General features: G+C 49.9%; 1 protein-coding gene across 2 annotated transcripts in view; it reads left to right on the top strand.

The window, feature by feature from the left end:
- The window catches only part of ABL1 (ABL proto-oncogene 1, non-receptor tyrosine kinase), a 138,834-nt gene extending 116,863 nt beyond the window's left edge, over positions 1-21,971 (top strand). For both annotated transcript variants that reach the window (XM_069582162.1, XM_069582163.1), the window contains exons 5-11: positions 5,816-5,900; positions 6,702-6,879; positions 8,631-8,815; positions 12,066-12,218; positions 13,745-13,834; positions 14,183-14,347; positions 18,291-21,971. In XM_069582162.1, the coding sequence (XP_069438263.1) occupies positions 5,816-5,900; positions 6,702-6,879; positions 8,631-8,815; positions 12,066-12,218; positions 13,745-13,834; positions 14,183-14,347; positions 18,291-20,011 (2,577 nt within the window). In that variant the 3' untranslated portion in view covers positions 20,012-21,971. The remainder of the gene's footprint in view (positions 1-5,815; positions 5,901-6,701; positions 6,880-8,630; positions 8,816-12,065; positions 12,219-13,744; positions 13,835-14,182; positions 14,348-18,290) is intronic.

Raw genomic sequence — 21,971 nt, 5'->3', positions numbered from 1 at the left:
CTGAAACTCCAGTACTTTGGCCACCTCATGAGAAGAGTTGACTCATTGGAAAAGACCCTGATCCTGGGAGGGATTGGGGGCAGGAGGAGAAGGGGACGACGGAGGATGAGATGGCTGGATGGCATTACTGACTTGATGGACGTGAGTCTGAGTGAACTCCGGGAGATGGTGATGAACAGGGAGGCCTGGAGAGCTGCGATTCATGGGGTCGCAAAGAGTCGGAGCGACTGAACAACTGAGCAACTGAACTGAACTGAGGTTGACCCCTGTGGTGGGAAACTGGAATTACAGCAAAGGCCTCCTCATGGGGAACGTTTAGTTTGAATTTTGACAGTCTTGAGCTGCCTAGTAAAAGTTTGTACATCAGTCATCTTTGTATAAAACATCTGTGTAAGTAATATAATTTGGAAAAGTCTGCCATTGATCTAATTGTGTTAATATTGACTCATAAGCTAGCTGACAAATTTACTGTTAAAATAGTGGAAAATAGCACTGTTGAGAAAAGTTGGAGCTTAGCCCCGTCTTCAGCTGCTGACCTGTTTTTCCAGTAGGTGATATATATACATAGTTCCCTCCACCCTTGAGTGTCATGTCCTTCTGGAAATAGTCCACACGTGTGTTCTCTTTTTAACCATGTGGTAGCCTGCTACAGATACAGCTCTGAACCTTCTGTTGCTGTATCTTGGCAGTTCCTCCTTGACAGTACTCGGAAGGTGGCCTTGGTTTTGGTCGATATTTTAGTATCTTACCAGCCTTCCGTAGACATGCGTCTTCTCTCCTCTCCTTTGCTGTTACACGCAGGGTACAGGGACTCTCCGTGTTTGCACGTGTGGGAGACTGAGCTGGTAGGTCAGTTCCTCTGAGAAGAAACTGCTGGGTCCACGTGCTCGTACCGGCGCGCACTCCAGCACCCGTGCGGAGGAGGTGCCTGTTCTCCGCACCTGCGCTGGCACAGTGTGTGTTCGGTTTGGGTTTTGCATTTGTCACTCCCCCGGCCCTCCCCCAGGAAGCTGGTCTTACTGGAGAGCTCCAGTCACAAGCAGACAAGGGAAGGCCCCAGGACACCAGGAACCCTGGCCAGTCTCCGCGGTCGCTCTGGCTTCGTGAGGAGCCATGTGCTGGGGAGAGGGGCTGCTGCCCTGTCACGTGGGTTCCCTCTGGCCATGGAGCTCAACACGGCTATACTACTGAGGACCAGAGTCTGGGGTTCCTCTCCGAGATCGTCCCTTATGGACTTTTCACTTGTGCTTTAAGCCCCCCCCCGATTTGTGAACCAGCCGCCTTCCTCACTCTAGCTCAGAACCTCCCCTGTCTCTCCCGCGTGTTGATCCTGGTCGAGCTGATGGTGCGGGGTGGCACTTCAGTGTGCTTGTAACTGCACTCCTCTGACGCTGGGTAAACACGAAACGTGGAAGCTGATCTACCTTAGACACGAGCCCAGCCCGGCCAAGAGAGAGGTCTGGAGAGGAATGAGAGCTGGGCTGGACTTAAAAATGGTGTTCTCTCCTGTGCCGTAGAGTTCCTGCTTTTGGGGATGAGGCCAGTGAGCAAAAAGGATGAAGCTACCTGTGACTTGTTGAGTCTGAGAGAATGTGAAAAAGACCCCAAAACCAATGTTAAGTAAAGAACCAGCCTGTCTTCCATACAAGCAATATGTTTAGCCTGCTTCTCAGGAATAGAGATCAGCTGTCTTAATAATAGTGACAGTGAATCCCCCAGAGTGGTGATGACCGTGTTCTGAGTGCTGCCCTTGGCGCTGTGTACGAGCCAAGTAATGCCTTCTTTCCGTTCGGTAGGCAAGACGACAAGTCCAGCGATACTGTCACCTGTCACGTAGGTGACTGACCGTGGTGACACAGCAGCAGAGCTCGGTGGGGATACCTCACGAGCATCGTCTTAACCACTGGGCCAGCCACAGCTTTCATCCACATCCAGTCAGGCCTCGTGAAGAGAGGCCGGGGGACCCATCTCCCTCCTTGACAGACAGGACTGAAATTCACAGCCTTTACTCACAGTATGGACTTCGCCCTAATCATTCAGAATTCCTTTTATTTTACTATGTAAATGGAAGAAACCTCTTCAAAAAGGTGATGGAGATTTTTTAAATGAAAGGACTATAACAGGATAGCATTAGGGATATTTCCAGTTTAACACAGCTACCAATGTAGGATGCTGTTAGTAGTTTAAGTTAAAAATTGAACCAGGCCTGCTTCCAGCAGGGGGAGACAAGTTCACACAAGATTGTCCTGAAAGACAAAAAACAAGGAGTTATTTATACTGTCCACATGCCGTGTGTGTGTCTGCATGTGTGTGTGTGAGTGAGTGAATGAGCGGAGAGAGAGAAGGATGCCTTTGAAAGCCGAAGAGTTCCTTTGCACGTCCACGCCCCTCAAGACCTGGAACGTGGTTCTTGTAGAAGAGTCAGTAGCTACAAGAGCAGTATTACTTCAGAAATGATCTCACTCTGCGTGGTTCGTTAGGGGGCCTTTACGCCGACAAGCCTTCATTCGAGGGCTGCTTGTTGAACGTACTGTTCGCTGAGCAGGAGTCGTACAGGCCCTGGTCCTTCCCGTGAGTGGCATTGAGTCCCGTGGTTCCGGCAGGCACTTGCCCCCCAGCCATCCGTAGTAGTGTGTCGCCCTGGTAGATCAGAGCCTGCCGCCCCAGAGACAGTGGGGTCCTGCAATGCGGGAGACCTGGGTTTGATCCCTGGGTTGGGAAGATCCCCTGGAGAAAGGAAAGGCCACCCACTCCAGTATCCTGACCTGCAGAATTCCATGGACCGTGTAGTCCATGGAGTCTCAAAAAGTGGGACATGACTGAGCAGCTTTCACTTTCACCCTGGTAGATCAGAGCCCACCATGCCAGAGACAGTGTGGTCTGCTCAGCGTGCTTAGGACAGAGAGGACTTGAAGAATTAAACAGCCAGGAAGGTGGTGGCAGGGGTGTGTTCTTTTCCCACCCATGCAGCTTGACACAGACACCACCCAGGATGTTTAACTGACCTTAGAATGGCTCACCTTTTTTAAAAAAAAACAACTTTCTTTCTTTCTTTTTGGCTTTGCTGGGTCTTGGTCGCTGCATGGCTTTTCCCTAGCTGCGGTGAGTGGGGCCGCCACTCTCGAATTGCGGTCCGTGGGCTTCTCAGTGCAGTGGCTTCTCTTTTTGCAGAGCACAGACTCTAGAGCACTCAGGTTTCCGTAGTCGCAGACGTGGGCTCAGTAGATGCTTAACAAAATCTGCAAACAATAAACACTGGAGAGAGTGTGGCGCAAAGAGAACCTTCTTACTCTGTTGGTGGGAATGTAAATTGATACTATGGAGAACAGTATGGAGATTTCTTTAAAAATTAGGAATTAATTGTGGCTCATGGGCTTAGTTGCTCTGCAAGGCACGTGGAATCTTCCCAGACCAGGGATGGGACTCAGGCCTCTCGCATTGTTTGGTAGATTCTTTTCTTTTTTAAATTTATCTAATTTTAATTGGGGGATAATTGCTTAACAGTGTTGTATTGGTTTCTGCCATACAGCGACATGAATCTGCCATAAGTATACATGTTTCCTCCCTTTTGAACCTGCCTCCCACCTCCCACCACATCCCACCCTCTAGGTTATCACAGAGCACCAGTTGAGCTCCCTGCTTCCTGCAGCAAATTCCCACTGACTGTTTTACATATGGTAATGTATATGTTTCTATCTCAATTTGTCCCATCCTCTCCTTTCCCCACTGTGTCCACAAATCTGTTGTCTATGGGTCTCTAACACTGCCCTACAAATAGGTTCATCAGTACCATGTTTTTAGATTCCATATGTAAGAGTTAATATGATACTGGTTTTTCTATTTCTGATTTACTTCACTCTATGTAACAGGCTCTAGTTTCATCCACCTCACTAGAACTGACTCAAATTTGTTCCTTTTTATGGGTGTGTATTATTCCCTTGTATATATGCGCCACAACTTCTTTATCCATTCATCTGTTGAAGGACATCTAGGTTGCTTCCATGTCCTGGCTGTTGTAAATAGTGCTGCAGTGAACACTGGGGCACATGTGTCTTTTGAAATAGTTTTCACAGGGTATGTGCCCAGTAGTGGGATTGCTGGGTCATACGGTGGTTTTAAGGAATCTCCATACTATTCTCCATTGTGGCTGTTATTAACTTACATTCCCACCAACAGTGCAAGGAGGTTCCCTTTTCCCCACACCCTCCCCAGCATTTGTCGTTTGTAGATTTTTTCATGATGGCCATCATCTCATACAGTGAGGTGATACCTCATTGTATTTTGGTTTGCATGTCTCTAATAATAAGCAATGTTGAGCATCTTTTCGTATTTATTAATCATCTGTATGTCTTCTTTAGAGAAATGTTTGTTTAGGTCTTCTGCCAGTTTTTTTATTGGGTTGTTTGTTTTTCTGATATTGAGCTGCTGCTGGGTGGATTCTTTACCACCGAGCTACCAGGGAAGCCCTCACCATTTCTATAGGGCAGTAAATTATGTCTGCGTTTCAGTCCCACCAAGCCCTGAGCTGAGTGATTCAGGGCGCTGACACATCCTCACTGGTCCTTCTTCGCTGGTAAACACGATTGACCAGAGCAGGACAGCGCTCAGTAGAGGGCGACCTGTCCTCTGGAGGTCATCCCCAGGTGCCAGGGTGGGAACCGGCAGCTACAGTGAGTAGGACACTTTAGCTCTTTGTTTCCCAGAGGGGCCGCAGGTACAGTGTAAAGAAAGCTCCACTTTTAAAGTAGTTGATAAAGCTTTCTTCTTGGGGAATCTGGTTTTCAAGACGTGCTCTCCCTGTCTCCCCTGCAGTCTTGCTCTTCAGACAGACTCAGACTCCATGTTGAAACCTGGGAGGGTAGGGTCTCACTTCCCTCGTTGGCCTTTATAGCAACAGACTACATCACATCTCATCCATTGGCTTCTTCCTTTGGTGGTCAGAAAAGAGGTCTCCCCGACATAAGCCCACCCCCATGATCTTGATAACAGGGCCAACCCCAGGACCCAGCATCGCAGCACTCCCCCCTGATAGGTGAGGAAATGTAGAAATATTGTCACGTTTGCTCTGGGCTTATGCTAATACCTTTGTCTCCCCTTGGCGTTTAAATACTGTGAACTCGCTAAAACGTGGTGTGGGCTGGTGATCACATTTATGAACCCGTTGCTAGGGGAGCTGCTAGTGAGGCTTGTTTTAGGATCTGAGTAAATTGACCTGACAGGTAGTGGCGATTGCTTCATTAAGGGCTGCTTGAGACCACGTTCTTAAAAAACTCAGCGTCCTGTCTTGCTGCCACATCTTGAGGCCCTGGTTCTTTGGTAGTGCTATACATCTTTTTGTGTCATCAAGGTCCCTTCTCTTGAATCAAGTACCTTTGGGATTCTTCAAGTGATTTTTTTTTTTTTTTAATGTTAAACGTTTTGGGAGTCCTTGGAAACCAGCCGTTCCTTAGGGAAGTGGTACCATGCTTGTGGTGGTTGCCTTCACACATCTCCCTCCCTCCCCGTAAACTTCACTAGGTGATGGAAACAAGTAGTCTGCATGGAGTCACCAGAGCAAGTCACCAACGTACCTAGCCGGCTTTGCTGTCGTGCTCAGGGTGAGAATTCAAAAGCTCCACGCCATAGTGGAAAATTCTTTGTGCTGTTGGGCTGATGACTGGCTACCTTGGAACCTGTCCAGAAGGATGCCGTGGTTGAAACTGGTGGACCAGGATCATTGCCCGTCAGAGCTCCAGCTTGTGTTAACCATTCAAGTCGTACTTCCCCACTTGAACACTTTCCTTGCTGAGATAATGTCATCACTTCTTTCCTACAGGAGGATACCATGGAGGTGGAGGAGTTCTTGAAAGAGGCTGCAGTAATGAAAGAGATCAAGCACCCCAATTTAGTACAGTTACTTGGTGAGTGTGAGGAGCTCTGAACTTTGAATTAAATTCTCCAAGTGATACAGGCGCTATTGGAGCAGAGGTGAATGGCTCACTGCCTTAAAGTTTCTGGTCTGTACGTCTGTTCCCCACCTGCATCAGCCCTTGGTACAAAGAGGCCTGTGTTGTATGAGTGTGTGTGTGTGTGTGTGTGTGTGTGTGTGTCCATGCACCCACACAAGTGAGAGATGGCGGGTGTGTGTGTCCGTGCACCCCCACAAGTGAGAGATGGGGTGTGTATGTGTCCATGTGCCCACACTAGTGATGGATGGCAGGTGTGTGTCCGTGCACCCACACAAGTGAGAGATGGGGTATGTGTGTGTGTGTCCATGTGCCCACATGAGTGAAAGAGAATATTATAACTTTTAGTTGATACCCGAAAGTGGTCAAGCACAAGTCTCAAATCAACATCTTGAAACGTAAGAATTTCAGAAGTTCCTTCCTGAAGCGATTCTGTACGTAGAAATATCCATATATCCATTGGGGTGATGACTTAGTGTGTTTGATGTGGCCCGGCCTCTGCTCTTGAACTCAGCGGCAGCCTCTTTCCTGTTGAAGCCCATGGGCTTGAGAGGAAGAAAAAAGGGGGGGACCACGTCCCTCCCACGGAAACATCATCTCAACCGGCGAGTGCATGGAGTCATCGCAGGACATGGGACCAGGATGTAGGGCAGAGTGAGAATCCGTCTCAGAAGCCTCATTCTTCAGGGCTCATCTTTTCTGGTGTGTGTTCCATTGGGAGCGGAGCGGCACGCTGAAGCCTTGTCTCGTTGGCAGGGGTCTGCACCCGGGAGCCCCCGTTCTACATAATCACTGAGTTCATGACCTATGGGAACCTGCTGGACTACCTGAGGGACTGTAACCGGCAGGAGGTGAACGCCGTGGTGCTGCTGTACATGGCCACTCAGATCTCGTCTGCCATGGAGTACCTGGAGAAGAAAAACTTCATCCACAGGTAGGAGCCCCAAGAGGCCGCCCTCCCCGCACCAGCAGAGTCACGGGGCAACAGTGGGACCCGGGCATCCTTTTACAAAAAAACACCCCAACCTACAAGGTCTTCTGGCTCAGCCTCTGACTTTTTTAGTGCTGGCAGCTGCTTGAACCTTGGAGCAAAGGCAAACACCAGGTTCCTGACGTTGCCAGGCTGAGAAGTATTTCACTGCAGAATCATTTTGGACTAAGAGGAATACTGAGTGAAGTTTATCAGAAGGCGCCCCTTTTCATTGACAGGGCTCCCTGTGACATAGGGCACCTGTTACTCCTCCAGGGCTGGGGCTCATCAGTAGTGTTGTGACCCCTTCCCAGCAGCCGCTGGCGTGTTTTTTCCCCACAAGCTCTCAGAAACGGCCCTACATGGGTTTTGTTCCCGTGTTGTGTGTGTATGTGTTTTCCCCTCCCTTCTGGTAATTATCATTTCATTCTCCACTTAACTTGCTGTCATCTGGTTCAGGGATGTTTCCACCATTGTCAGGATTGTGTATGCGTAGTTCTAAATTAAGCATCTTGGCTGCTTCAAAGCCTGGAGTGTTCTGACCTTCAAGCATGCCACAATTATCTTGGTCTCCACATTCTTTGCTGGTGGAAATGGCTTCCTAGCAGAGTGACGGCCTGTGCAGAACAGGGCCTGATGGGCTTTGCCGGAGTCCTCTATACAAGATGTTCTCCAGCCACCGTGGTGACCTTTCCTTCCCAATTAACTCAAGTATGAAACCTGTACACGGAACTTCGTAGTGAGGAGTAAGAGGAGCGTGTGTGAACTGCTGGCGGTGCCTTGTATGACAGATTTTTCTCTGCTCCATGAGAGTCTGCTTCAGAGGCTCCTGTCACTCAGGAAAGTGAACCCTCTGAGGCTGCAAATTGAAATTTCTTGACTTCTGGTTTGCCTTGCATGGCTCGATTCATTCTCTCTTCATTCACGCAAACTTAAAATGCTTTACTGAAATCCTATTAGGCACAACCCTCCTGAATTTCCTTTCCCTCTCATTGCTGGTGATCAGGCTATCTCACACAGCCATCGCCTTCAGCGGGTGCCTCTTCTCACCCCGCACTCCAGGTTGCCTTGAGATTTCATGGTTAACGTCCGTGAACCAGAGATTAGGCTCCTGCCTCCATGGGAGAATCAGGAGGCGAAAGGAAGCCGATTATACAGGAGAGAATCCATAGGATACATTTGGATACGCATCAGGAAGAAATAGGAAAGTGGGAAATACAATTTGGATAAAGAATGTCGTGGGCTTTATTTTATCCTGTTGAGTCTAAATAGGACAAGCAGAGACTCACGCTGAGTAAGTTTCTCGAGATCAAGGCCTGGCCTGGATGTCCGCTCCTGGTGCCTGGCACAGGGTAGTAGTAGCTGAACAGACTCCTAAGGACACTGTCCCCAGGCATCAGTCAGTGCTCTACTGTGAATTCACTACCACGTACAGCCACCCTAAGAAGCAAGCACTGCTATCATCATCTTCATCTTATGGGGGAGAGAACCGAGTCCTAGGGTGATTTGCTCACTCCAGGTCCTGGGGCCAGGGAGCCTGTTCCCCTGCCACCCTCTGCAGGTAGAGCTTTGTGGTTACTATTTACAAGTAGATGTATTTGTTTAGGATCTCCCGTTTTCCCATTGTGGGTGTTGCCCCTTGGTAAACAGTGGTGGAAGATTTGTAAAGCTGACAGCCAGCCAGGAACTCACAGATAAACTGTTTCCTTTCCCAGAGATCTTGCTGCCCGAAACTGCCTGGTAGGGGAAAACCACTTGGTGAAGGTGGCTGATTTCGGCCTGAGCAGGCTGATGACAGGGGATACCTACACAGCCCACGCCGGGGCCAAGTTCCCCATCAAGTGGACGGCACCCGAGAGCCTGGCCTACAACAAGTTCTCCATCAAGTCGGACATCTGGGGTAAGGGCCACTGCTTTGGTTTTGTCCTCGCCTTCGTCTAGGGTGGAGCTGTGTCCCCATTTTGCTTTCTCTCCTTGCCTTTTCAGTTCCTTTTCCCTTGCTCTTTCATTTCTTTCTCATTGCTTCCTTCTCTTTTTGTTTCTTTTACTTATTTTTCAATTTTAAAAATCTCTTCTCCCATGTTTTCTCTCCTAAATGAGGTAAAAGTGAGGGTTTTTTTCCTCTTCCAAAATAATTCAGATGAACTCTTTCCCCCAACTTAACAACTTTATGTCTTCTTCACTGTTAGATTGCCTGGATGTGCAGGGCAGCCAGCCCACCCTGCAGGCACCCAGGGTCCGCCTCTGTGGAGAGAATGCTGCAGAGTCTGATTTGAGAGTCAAGTAGAATGTTCCTCTCCAAAGCCTTGTGTGACAGTATTTTATTTTTACTTTTTGTTATGCAGATTGTCAGCAGGCAGTCAAGGAGGCAAGAGTTGCCTGGTGACTCCAGGCACTTGCCACCCCCAGCTTTGCTGTCTTCACCTCGTGGTACCCTCTCACCCTATACCCCCCGCCCAGCCCCAACTCTTGTTATTTCAAAATAAATTCCAGACAGCATAATGTTTTGTCCATGAATATTTCATATGTCTCTTAAAGACGGCTTTTGTGTTTGTAGAACCGCAAGTTGAGTTCAGTTTCTGAATTTTGTGTGCTTAGTCACTCAGTTGTATCCGACTCTTTGCAACCCCTTGGACTGTAGCCCGCCAGGTTCCTCTGTCCATGGGATGTTGTTTCAAGCCAGAATACTGGAGTGGGTTGCCATTTCCTTCTCCAGGGGATCTTCCCGACTCAAGAATCGAACCCGTGTCTCCTGAATTACAGACAGATTCTTTACCTGCTGAGCCATCAAGGAACCGGTTTCTAAATAGTAGCAAATATCAATGTTTAAATTTCCAGTTAATCATAAAAGTCATGCTGTTTTTTTTTTAATCTGTTTGAATTGGGGTGAAAATGCAAATTTCCCAGTGCAATTAGTTGATGATATTCTTTAGGTCTCCCCTAATCTGTAAACTCCTTTTTTGTCTCTCTGTGTCTCTCGCTGGTTGTTTGTCGAAGAGGTCCTGCCATTTGTCCTTTAAAGTCTCCCACATTCCGGATTCTGCTCACTGTCATGTTCCTCAGCCTTCACTGTTCCCAGAAAATGGGTAGTTGTACCTAGACACCTTGATCACATTCGGGTTTGACTTGTTTTGTTTTGGTAAGAGTACTTCATAGGAAGGAGGGTACCTTTGATCAGTAGCCCCGTAATTCTTGATTTTCCCTCTGTCTAGAGCCACTGATGGTTGCCAAATGACAGTTCCTTGGTTCTGTCATTCCTTATTCATTTATGAGCTCCATACTTCTATAAGAAGAAACTTCCTCCCTCCTACCATCTGATTACAGTAGGGGGTACAGTTCATACAGGAAAGACAAATATAAACTTCCTTGCCATTATTAACCAGTTTCCAAGATAACAGATTGATTTCTTAATACCCTCCAGTGGTGACCAATTCAGTTCAGTTCAGTCGCTGACTCTTTGCGACCCCATGAATCGCAGCTCTCCAGGCCTCCCTGTTCATCACCATCTCCCGGAGTTCACTCAGACTCACGTCCATCGAGTCCGTGATGCCATCCAGCCATCTCATCCTCCGTCGTCCCCTTCTCCTCCTGCCCCCAATCCCTCCCAGCATCAGAGTCTTTTCCAATGAGTCAACTCTTCACATGAGGTGGCCAAAGTACTGGAGTTTCAGCCTTAGCATCATTCCTTCCAAAGAAATCCCAGGGTTGATCTCCTTCAGAATGGACTGGTTGGATCTCCTTGCAGTCCAAGGGACTCTCAAGAGTCTTCCCCAACACCACAGTTCAAAAGGGTCAATTCTTTGGTGCTCAGCCTTCTTCACAGTCCAACTCTCACATCCATACATGACGACAGGAAAAACCATAGCCTTGACTAGACGGACCTTAGTCAGCAAAGTAATGTCTCTGCTTTTGAATATGCTATCTAGGTTGGTCATAACTTTCCTTCCAAGGAGTAAGCGTCTTTTAATTTCATGGTTGCAGTCACCATCTGCAGTGATTTTTGGAGCCCCCAAAAATAAAGTCTGACACTGTTTCCACTGTTTCCCCATCTATTTCCCATGAAGTGATGGGACCGGATTCCATGATCTTCATTTTCTGAATGTTGAGCTTTAAGCCAACTTTTCCACTCTCCTCTTTCATTTTCATCAAGAGGCTTTTTAGTTCCTCTTCACTTTCTGCCATAAGGGTGGTGTCATCTGCATATCTGAGGTTATTGATATTTCTCCCAGCAGTCTTGATTCCAACTTGTTTCTTCCAGTCCAGCGTTTCTCATGATGTACTCTGCATATAAGTTAAATTAGCATGGTGACAATATACAGCCTTGACGTACTCCTTTTCCTATCTGGAACCAGTCTGTTGTTCCATGTCCAGTTCTAACTGTTGCTTTCTGACCAATTAGGTTTTGCTTTTCTTTTGTAGTATTATTACAGGCTCTTGGATTTAATTATATTTGAGTATATTATAGATTAATCCACTGCAGCTGTTTTTTAAAATTGATATTCAGATCGTCTCAACTTTGGCCCATCGGAACTTCAAATTATTCCTGGTTCTTTCTGACAAAACCCTATAGTCTTCTATAGCATCTGTGCTATCTGAAATGAATGAAATACTCCAGGTTCATTCTCTGCCCCAGACCTGAACCACCCACTTCTCCAAGGAATTCAGGTTCCTTAGTGGGACCTGGAATTTCAGTGATTTCGTTAGATTTTAATGGAATTTTTTGAATTGGAAGGGACCTTAGAGATAACTTCACGTACCCAGGAGAGGTGCCTGTTGGAGGCACGCTGCTAGTTGGTCACTGAGCGGCGACTAGAAATAGCCTCTTCAGTTCTAGTCCTAGGCGCCTTCCACCGCATCTCCCAACAAGATGGCCATGCTCCCTTAAAGACCCTGGAGGGGCTGGTCACCCCAGGCCCCTCCTCTACTATAGCATGTGCTAGTCCGTGGGTGTGAGTGATCGGAAAGCCTAATTCTATCCTGTTCTGTCCAGGGCTGTTGGTAATTAAGAACCTCATAAAATGTCAGAGTGTCTGGGCTGCTTCTGAGGGTATAACTTCTGAAGTCTGCTGCATAGTTAGCCAGTTTTGAATGCGGTGCAGTCAAATCTTAAACGCGTCTTGAACAGTCTTGCTCTTTCTTTTTTCTTTTAGCATTTGGAGTGTTGCTTTGGGAAATTGCTACCTATGGCATGTCACCTTACCCAGGAATTGACCTGTCCCAGGTGTATGAGCTGCTGGAGAAAGACTACCGCATGGAGCGCCCGGAAGGCTGCCCAGAGAAGGTCTACGAACTCATGCGAGCATGTGAGCCTCCCCCTGCTGGTTCTGATGTGGGCTCTGTAGGCAATCCAGTGCAGGGCGTGTGTGTCAAGTGAGGGGTTAAAAGTGCTCCATTTCCTCTCTTCTTTCCCATTCTTCAGAAGCAACTACTGTACAGTTTGGAACTTTTTTTTTTTTCCATGTTTCTATGCGCTTTTATTCATATAAAGTATTTTACGTATGAGGGTTTTTTGTTTGCTTTTCATGCAAAAGAGACCGATGGATACCAAGCCTGGGTGGATAAAAGTCACTCAGAATATTTGCCTACTATACAAGAAATTTGCATTTATTAATAAGAACCCCAAGTTTTACAACCCTGTGAGCTGTAGCCCGCCAGGCTCCTCTGTCTGTGGGATTGCCCGGGCAAGAATACCAGAGTGGGTTGCCATTTCCTTCTCCAGGATCTTTCCAACCTAGGGATCCAATTTGCATCTCCTGCATCGGTAGGAGGATTCTCTACAGCTAAGCCACCAGGGAAGCCCATATATATTATGGGCCCTGAAATTTCAGCAATTTACATACACACATACATACACACACACACACACACACACGTGTGTGTGTGTTATATGTGTGTGTAAGTGTGCTACGTGTATGTGTGTTATGTGTGTGTTATAGGTTGTGTGTGTGTAAGTATGTAACGTGTGTGTGCATATATAAAATGTATAAAAATTTATCACCTCAACTTTTTTTTGTACTTAGCAGTGGAACAGGCCTGTGTTTCCATGTCTGTGATTCAGAGCAAGTGCACCCTCTTTCCCCCACTTCCCTGTCTTATATCTTTATGTAGCTGTCTGGCATCTATTGCATGATTTATTCATTCATCCAGTCTGCTTTTGATGAGCATTTGGTTGCTTTACACATTTGTTGTCGTTGTTTTTTTTTTTTGTCATTATAAATAAGGCAGGAACCAGCACCCTCAAACATAGGGTGCTGTGCACTTTGCTAGTACTTCTTGAAGTTGAACTGTTGGTTCAGGGAGCTAAGTGCATTTTAAATTTTGATAGGTTTTATCATCTTTTTCTCAAAAAGGTTATATGAATTGATACTCTCAACAGAAGTTTCTGAGAGGGACTCTATGTCTTCACCTAATGGGATTTAGTCATCCCTTAATCCTCATTTTAACCTTGTTTTAATTAGTACATCTTTTCTGATGAGGAACTTGGGCTTTGATAACCATGAAATAAGGGTAAGGTAGGAAGCAAGCTATTGGCTTTAGTAACTTTCTACATTTGCTGGAGGCAGGCCGGTAAAATCCTATTTGTAAATGTAGTTGTTGCTGTCAGCCTGTCTCTGGGATTTTAGACTCCGTATTCCTGCCAGTATGTAAAATTTTCTCAAATTCTCAATGTCTGTAATAGGACACAGTGACATTCATCACTTTAACTTGTCATAGCAAAAGATGCTTAAGCAGGATTGGAATGTTAATTTCCAGACTTTCCACTGAGAATGTCTCGTCCCCCCATGTTTGCGAGGCATCGTGGGCAGTCTGACTTGGGTCTCATCTGCAGGTTGGCAGTGGAATCCCTCCGACCGGCCCTCCTTCGCTGAGATCCACCAGGCCTTTGAAACGATGTTCCAGGAATCCAGCATATCAGATGGTAAAGTGCCCGTCCTGGGGGTGCCCGTGGTGGAGAGCGAGGTCGACCTGGGAGGGACAGCCATGTGGGGCCCAGCCCAGGCCTTCAGTCCACTTCCTGCTAGAGCGTGTGGGCCAGCATCTCGCCGGAGACCAGAAAGTGGAGCAGGGGTGCTGAGGGTGGCTTTCCGTCTCTTGCAGCCAGGGTTCTGAAAGTTGCTCAAGTACTGTTTCTTCAGAGTGTGTGTCCCTTTTCTGTAACCGTATATAGTTTACTACTGTTGCCTTAAGAAGAGAAAGCCAACATACCACAATGATACCACTGCTGATGACTGCTGGTTTTGTTCTTAATTTTTTTGGTGTTTCTTAGAAGTGGAAAAGGAGTTGGGGAAGAAAGGCATGCGAGGGGTTGCAGGTACCCTGCTGCAGGCCCCAGAACTGCCCACCAAGACGAGAACCTCCAGGAGAGCTGCTGAGCACAAAGACACCCCCGACATGCCCGAGACACCCCACTCCAAGGGCCCAGGAGAGACTGGTATGTGCCCACCCCCCACCTGCCTCGGGGGCCCCAGGGAGTCAACCCTAAACTGAAAGGCAGGCACATCCCTCATGAGTGGGCCAGCTCAGAGAGGAAAGTTCTCCTTTTCTCTGCACTCTCTACCCACCCCACCCACGGCCCCCATCAGGTAGGAGCCATTGCTTCCACAGTAGGCAGAGATGTTCATGAAACCTACAGGAACAAGCCCACCTTTTCATGTATCATTCACACTGTTTGTGGTTGTTCTGCACTATGGACAGATAGAGCAATAATAAACACTGAACCAAACAAAGAGCAGCTCGTTGTGAAAGCACTGATACGAAAAGCTCCCTGGTGCTGATGGAGCCATGAGACCCCCGGGGCAGAGCTGGGGTCCTCATTGTCCCTGAGAAGAGACTGGTGCTGTCCCCTTGACTAGCAAGGGCGGTGGGAGCACTGCAGGAGGGGTTAACATGAGCAAACATGGACCCAGTGCTTCCTGTGTGCCAGGCTCTGCTCTGAGCAAGGCTGCTCTGGTTTTGCAGTCGCCCCAACCAAAAAGAAAATACAGAAGTATGGATTCCAGAGCAGACCAACTGGGTGGAGATGTCTGCAGTGGGCCAGGTGTCTGGGTTTTAGCTGCCTCTAGGGGATTGCTCTGATGGGCCACATACTCTGGGTGAATGGGAAGGGACAGGACAAAGCCAGAATCTACAAGACCCCATGATTCCAATTTTTTTCATCATGTTCTTGTTCAGTCACTCAGTCGTGTCCGACTCTTTGCGGCCCTGTGGACTGCAGCACACCAGGCTTCCCTGTACTTCACCATTTCCTAGAACTTGGTCAAACTCATGTCTGTTGAATCAGTGATGCCATCCAGCCATGTCCTCTGTCGTCCCCTTCTCCTCCTGCCTTGAATCTTGCCCAGCATCAGAGTCTTTTCTAATGAATCAGTTCTTGGCATCAGGTGGCCAAAGTATTGGAGCTTCAGCTTCAGCATCAGTCCTTCCAGTGAATATTCAGGCTTGATTTCCTTTAGGATGGACTGGTTTGATCTCCTTGCTATCCAAGGGACTCTTCACGAGTCTTCTCCAACACCACAATTCAGAAGCATCAATTCTTCAACATTCAGCCTTCTTTATGATCCAACTCTCACATCCATATATGATGACTGGAAAAACCATAGCTTTGACTATATGGACCTTTGTTGGCAAAATGATATCTTTGCTATCTAATACACTGTTTAGGTTTGTCATAGCTTTTCTTCCAAGGAGCAAGCATCTTTTAATTTCGTGGCTGCAGTCACCATCTTCAGTGATTTTGGAGCCTAAGAAAATGAAGTCTCTCATTGTTTCCCCATCTATTTGCCATGAAGTTATGGGACCCGATACCATGATCTTCGTTTTTTGAATATTGAGTTTTAAGCCAGCTTTTTCACTTTCCTCTTTCATTTTCCTCAAGAGGCTCTTTAGCTTCTCTTCGCTTTCTGCCATAAAGGTGCTGTATCTGAGGTTACTGATATTTCTCCCAGCAGTCTTGATTGCAGCTTTTGCTTTATCCAGCCCAGCATTTTGTATGATGTACTCTGCATATAAGTTAAATAAGCAGGGTAGCAATATACAGCCTTAACATACTCCCTTCCCAATTTGGACCCAGTTTGTTGTTGCATGTCTGGTTCTAACTGTTGCGTCTTGACCTGCATACAGGTTTCTCAGGAGGCAAGTAAGGTGTTCTGGTATATCCCAGCTCTTCCATAGTTTGTTGTGATTCACACAGTCAAAGGCTTTAGCATAGTCAGTGAAGCAGTGGTAGATGTTTTTCTGGAATTTTCTTGCTTTTTCCATGATCCAGCAGATGTTGATAGTTTGATTCCTCTGCCTTTTCTAAATCCAGCTTGAACATCTGGAAGTTTTCGGTTCATGTACCGTTGAAGCCTAGCTTGGAGAATTTTGAGCGTTACTTTGCTAGCGTGTGAAATGAGTGCAGTTGTGTAGTAGTTTGAACATTCTTTGACATTGACTTTCTTTTGGTTTGGAATGAAAACTGACCTTTTCCATTCCTGTGGCCACTGCTGAGTTTTCCCAATTTACTGGCATATGGCATTTACACCATCTCTTAGGATTTGAAGTAACTCAACTGGAATTCCACCATCTCCACTAGCTTTGCTCACAGTGATGCTCCTAAGGCCCGCTTAACTTCTCCCTCCAGGATGTCTGGCTCAGGTGAGTGATCACACCACCGTGGTCATCTGGGTTATTAAGATCTTTTTTGTATAGTTCTGTGTAATCCTGCCACCTCTTCGTAATATCTTCTACTTCTTTTAGGTCCATACTATTTCTGTCCTTTACTGAGCTCATCTTTGCATGAAATGTTCCCTTGGTATCTCTAATTTTCTTGAAGAGATCTCTAATCTTTCTCATTCTATTGTTTTCCTCTTATTTCTTCACATTGATCACTTAGAATTTTCCACAGTTTGTTGTGATTCACACAGTCAAAGGCTTTAGCGTAGTCACTGAAGCAGCAGTAGGTGTTTTTCTGGAACTCTCTCGCTTTTTCTGTGATCCAGCAGATGTTGGCAATTTGATCTCTGATTCCTCTGCCTTTTCTAAATCCAGCTTGAATATCTGGAATTTTTCAGATTTCTTATCTCTCCTTGCTATTCTTTCATCATGTACCCATATTTTAAAAGTTGAATGTGTAGCTCCTGTACATAGGTATTGTATATGTACTGCTGCACAAATACATTTACTGTGAAATAGAGCAAAAATATACACTTAAAAGGTTTACATAAGAGATAAGTTATCCTGCTTTCTTTGCACACTCCCTGGACCGTCTTGCTTGCCCTGCTTCGACAGCATGTAAACTATCTAGAACCTGGCCCCTCCATCCTTCTGTTAGTCGTCCTGACGTCAGGAAGTGGGACAGCGGTGGGGAGGAGGGGCCACTCTGAGAACTTTCGGCTTATTAAAAGGCCAGTGATAAGCCATCATGTTCATTTACCCCCCATCAGTATTCATCTGAGGGGTATTCTGATATGTAATCTCATGGCGTGCCAAGAGTGTCAATTAGCTGTTCAGCCCCTGAAACAGAGCTGTGCATAATTCATTAGAAATTCACTCTCTTCGCCTTCCTCCGACGGGGCTGAGGTTTGGGGAGGGCCTTGACTTGCCCGGATCTGGGAGTCCTGTGTGCAGCCTGCTGTTCTGACAGATGCCCCGTCCCTCAGCGTCCCAGGTGCTGATGGCCACCGCGCTGCTCCCGCCCTCGGAGGGAGAGCTCTGTCACTCACTCGCGGGGAGCTTGGCAACGCCAGAAAGATTTCTTAGACACTGTTATTCATATTTAAAGGATGCCCATTTAAAAGTTTTAAAAGGTCACCCTTCTAGTTCCCCGAGCATAATAGCCTGTTGTCACTGCACTCTGTGGCACGCGGCCCCTCTCCCTCCTGCCCAGCCTTGCGGGAGCCGCAAGCAGCCGCCTGGTGGGAGAGGCCCAGCTCCTGACCCTGTGCTTGGCCTCGTCTGCCTTGTACCCTCCAGATGGTGGTGTGCAGGGGCCTTTTCTGCTTTAACAGGGGTGGGGCAGTGGGCGCGGGTGCCACAGCTTTTTGTTCTGCTGTCTTCAAGGAGAGAGAGCTTAGCTCTGCCCAGTAATGACAACACCAACATGCAGTGCCAACAGCTACTGAGGATTCCGTGCCAGGAGCTGTGATAAATGCCCACATCGCTTCTATTCTCACTGCAGCACTCCGGGTAGCTCTAATGTGCTCCGTTTCATCGATGAGGAGGCCGAGGGTGAGCAGAGAGAAGTCGCTCGCCAGGGTCGGGCAGCCCAACCACACACGCAGGCCTGGCAGAGCCCAGATGCAGGGCCTTTCTGTGAGGAGAGGCCGCCGGCCCGTGCGAGGCCAGGCTCGTCGCTTCTGGCCTGGACTCGTTCAGCTCTTCCCTGTGTGTTTCAGATCCTGTGGACCATGAGCCCGCTGTATCTCCACTGCTCCCTCGAAAAGAGCGGGGTCCTCCAGATGGCGGCCTCAACGAGGATGAACGCCTGCTTCCCAAAGACAAGAAAACCAACCTGTTCAGCGCCTTGATCAAGAAGAAGAAGAAAACTGCCCCGACCCCTCCCAAACGCAGCAGCTCCTTCCGGGAGATGGATGGCCCGCCCGAGCGGAAAGCGGCCAGTGAGGAGGAAGGCCGGGAAATCAGTAACGGGGCACTGGCGCCGGCACCCCTGGACACAGCGGAGTCGGCCAAGATGCCAAAGCCCAGCAGCGGGGCCGGGGTCCCCAACGGAGCCTTCCGGGAGTCTGGGGGCGCGGGCTTCCGGTCGCCCCACCTGTGGAAAAAGTCCAGCACACTGACCAGCAGCCGGCTGGCTGCCGGTGAAGAGGAGAGCGGTGGTGGTGCCAGCAAGCGCTTCCTGAGGTCCTGCTCAGCCTCCTGCGTGCCCCATGGCGCCAAGGACACAGAGTGGCGGTCAGTCACCCTGCCTCGGGACCTGCAGTCCACCAGCAGGCAGTTCGACTCGTCCACCTTCGGAGGCCACAAAAGCGAGAAGCCGGCCCTGCCTCGGAAACGGGCAAGCGAGAACAGGTCTGACCAGATGACCAGAGGCACGGTCACCCCGCCACCCCGGCTGGTAAAGAAAACCGAGGAGGCCGCCGACGAGGTCTTCAAGGACGTGGCTGAGGCCAGCCCGGGCTCCAGCCCGCCCAGCCTGACGCCAAAACCGCTCCGGAGGCAGGGTGCGGCTGCGCCTCCCTCCAGCCCTCCCCACAAGGAGGATGCCGGCAGGCCCAGTGCCGCGGGGACACCCGCCGAGCCGGCACCCCCCACCAGCCGGGCCGGGCCAGGAGCTTCCGGGGGGCCCAGCAAGGCCGCCGCCACTGCTGCAGAGGAGCCCCGGGGTAGGAGGCACAAGCCCGCCTCCGAGTCCCCGGGGAGAGACAAGGGGAAGCTGTCCAAGCTCAAACCCGCCCCACCGCCCCCGCCACCCACCTCCGCTGGCAAAGCCGGGAAGCCCTCGCAGAGCCCAAGCCAGGAAGCAGCCGGGGAGGCAGGCGCTGGGGGGAAGGCGAAACCCGTGGCTCTGGCTGTGGACGCCGTGAACAGCGACACCGCCAAGCCTGGCCAGCTGGGAGAGGGCGCCAAGAAGCCTGCACTCCCGTCCGTGCCAAAGCCGCCGGCATCCACCAAGCCGGCAGGGACCCCAACCAGCCCCGCCCCCACCCCCACCACCTTGCCGTCAGCACCCTCTGCCCTGGCAGGGGACCAGCCGTCCTCCACCGCCTTCATCCCACTCATATCAACCCGTGTGTCTCTTCGGAAAACCCGGCAGCCTCCTGAGCGGATTGCCAGTGGCGCCATCACCAAGGGCATGGTGCTGGATGGCACCGAGGCCCTGTGCCTGGCCATCTCCAAGAACTCGGAGCAGATGGCCAGCCACAGTGCCGTGCTCGAAGCCGGCAAAAACCTCTACACGTTCTGCGTGAGCTATGTGGACTCCATCCAGCAAATGAGGAACAAATTCGCCTTCCGTGAGGCCATCAACAAACTGGAGAACAACCTCCGGGAGCTGCAGATCTGCCCAGCAACAGCAGGCGGTGGCCCGGCGGCCACTCAGGACTTCAGCAAACTTCTCAGCTCCGTGAAGGAGATCAGCGACATTGTGCAGAGGTAGCAGGAGCCGGCGGCGCACGAGGGCTCCCTGTGTGTGCCCGGGGCAGCGGGCAGGCGGCCGGCAGGACCCGCGTGTGGGAACCTTGGCCCAGAGCTCTGCACCGGGCAGAGCAGAGGCCGCCATGGAGCGCGGCGCCACGACTTAGTCCTGCGCTCGCCGCCCCCCTCCGCCTGGCCCCCGGAGCCTCATCCAAGTTCTGTCTGTGGCGTTCCCGCTCTCTGGACTGCCGTGGGCACGCCAGCCTCCTCCCTGCGTGTGGGGCTTCAAAACTGAGCCCTCGGGGCCAGGCGGGAAGGTCGATGAGCACTTCTTTCCATCTTCCACCCTGGAGAACCTCCACTGGTTCTGCGTTTGCCCTCTTTGTCCCGAGGAAGGAGCACCCTGAATGGGAGCTGAGTCAGCAGGGCCTGGGGACTGTCCCCTCCACTCACCCCAGGCAGCGAGTGTACCCTCCCCTCACTCGGGCCGCCTGCTGAGGACATGTGTCCAGAGCCACATCCTGGGAAGTGCGGCCCGGGGATCACCCCACTCCCCACCCCCCCGCACCATCCCCCCATGTGAAGGACGGCTCTTGACTGGGGGCTGAGATAGGCCAGGGTGCCGCCACCAGCCAGCCTCTGGGTCCCGGTCTAGGGGGAAGCCAAGGAGTCTGCGATGGGGAGAGTTTCCTCGCCGTCCTCTCCAGGTCCTCAGGGCCCCGTCACCTGCTCTCCTGTGACATGCACTGCTAATCCTGGATAGAAAGCTTGAGTCTGGAGGGTAGCAGGGTTGCGGGGGAGCACACAGGGGCTCCAGCGGCAGGAGGGGATGGCGAGCGTGGGGGCGCAGCCAGGCCCAGGATGGCCCAGAGCGGGGCCTGGCAGGTCGGCAGTGAGCACAGTTACCTTCCTTCCAAATTCCCAGGGGCCCCTGATAAGGTGCTCAGTCTTCACTTCCAGTTGCTCTCTTTCATTCCATCATGCTCCTTTAAGGCAGAGTAGATTCTTGCAGGGCTCTTTGCCTGGTGACAAGTCAGTCTTCAGCTTTCCAGAGTTCTTGAAGCATTTCCAAACTGCCCTTAGCACAACTGCCTCCCCAGCGAGAAGGAGCCGCCATCGGGTGCCCAGCGCGCACGTAGGAGGGAAAGGACTGGGGCACCAAAGCCCCGCCCAGCGTGGGCCATGCCCCAATGGGCATGTAGCTTATGTAATTACCACGAGCAACACTTAACCTAATGTTCCGGTGGGAGTCATCAGGGATGAAGAGAATCAGACAAAGGAAACCCCAGGAAGTGTCTCAGAGAGCAGTCTTCAGCGTCATCTCCCCAGGCTGCCCAAGACTAGGCTCGGGGGCAGGAGCCCACATGCCCTTGACCTTGACCTGGAGCAGCTACTGAGGAGTGGGCCGGTACCTGCCTGGGCCTTGCTCAGGAGAATCGGAGGAGAAACCAGGAGGAGACCGCGTCCCACCTGCTCGCCAGGCCGCCCCGTGCCCATGACCTCGCTTGGGCCCTGTTTGTACACTAATCACCTGAGTTTGTCTTTTATTTCTCTGATAGAGATGGTTTCCTCTGGGTCGTTTTATGCTGTTTTCACAGCTCCTCACCTCTTTGCCCCCCCGGGCTGCTGTGCTGCGCAGACCGAGGGGGGTGTGTGCCCGAACACCGCCAGTGGCCTTGCAGACGAAGCGGAATGAAGCCCACCAGGTCCCCTCCACTGCCCGTTTCTGAGGTACTTGTCTCTTCCCGTTCACACGATGTGCCACTATATTTTGCATTTATACTTTGGTATTACACTCTTTTATAGACTTGCCCTTTTATAAATGACCTGTAAATAGTTTCCCACTGTCCTCCCTTCTGCAATGCCTATGGTGTCTTTTTTTTTTTTGGTCCAGTACATTTTGTTTCTGTATATGACTCTGTTTTTTTGAATCCACGTCTCTCCTCCGTAGTATTTTTTAAATAAATGTTTACAACACCAGA

The sequence above is a fragment of the Ovis canadensis genome, chromosome 3, assembly GCF_042477335.2.
Source record: "Ovis canadensis isolate MfBH-ARS-UI-01 breed Bighorn chromosome 3, ARS-UI_OviCan_v2, whole genome shotgun sequence".
NCBI classification, from domain to species: domain Eukaryota; kingdom Metazoa; phylum Chordata; class Mammalia; order Artiodactyla; family Bovidae; genus Ovis; species Ovis canadensis.
The sequence above is the reverse complement of the archived record's forward strand: the minus strand, read 5'-3'. Positions and strand labels throughout refer to the sequence as shown.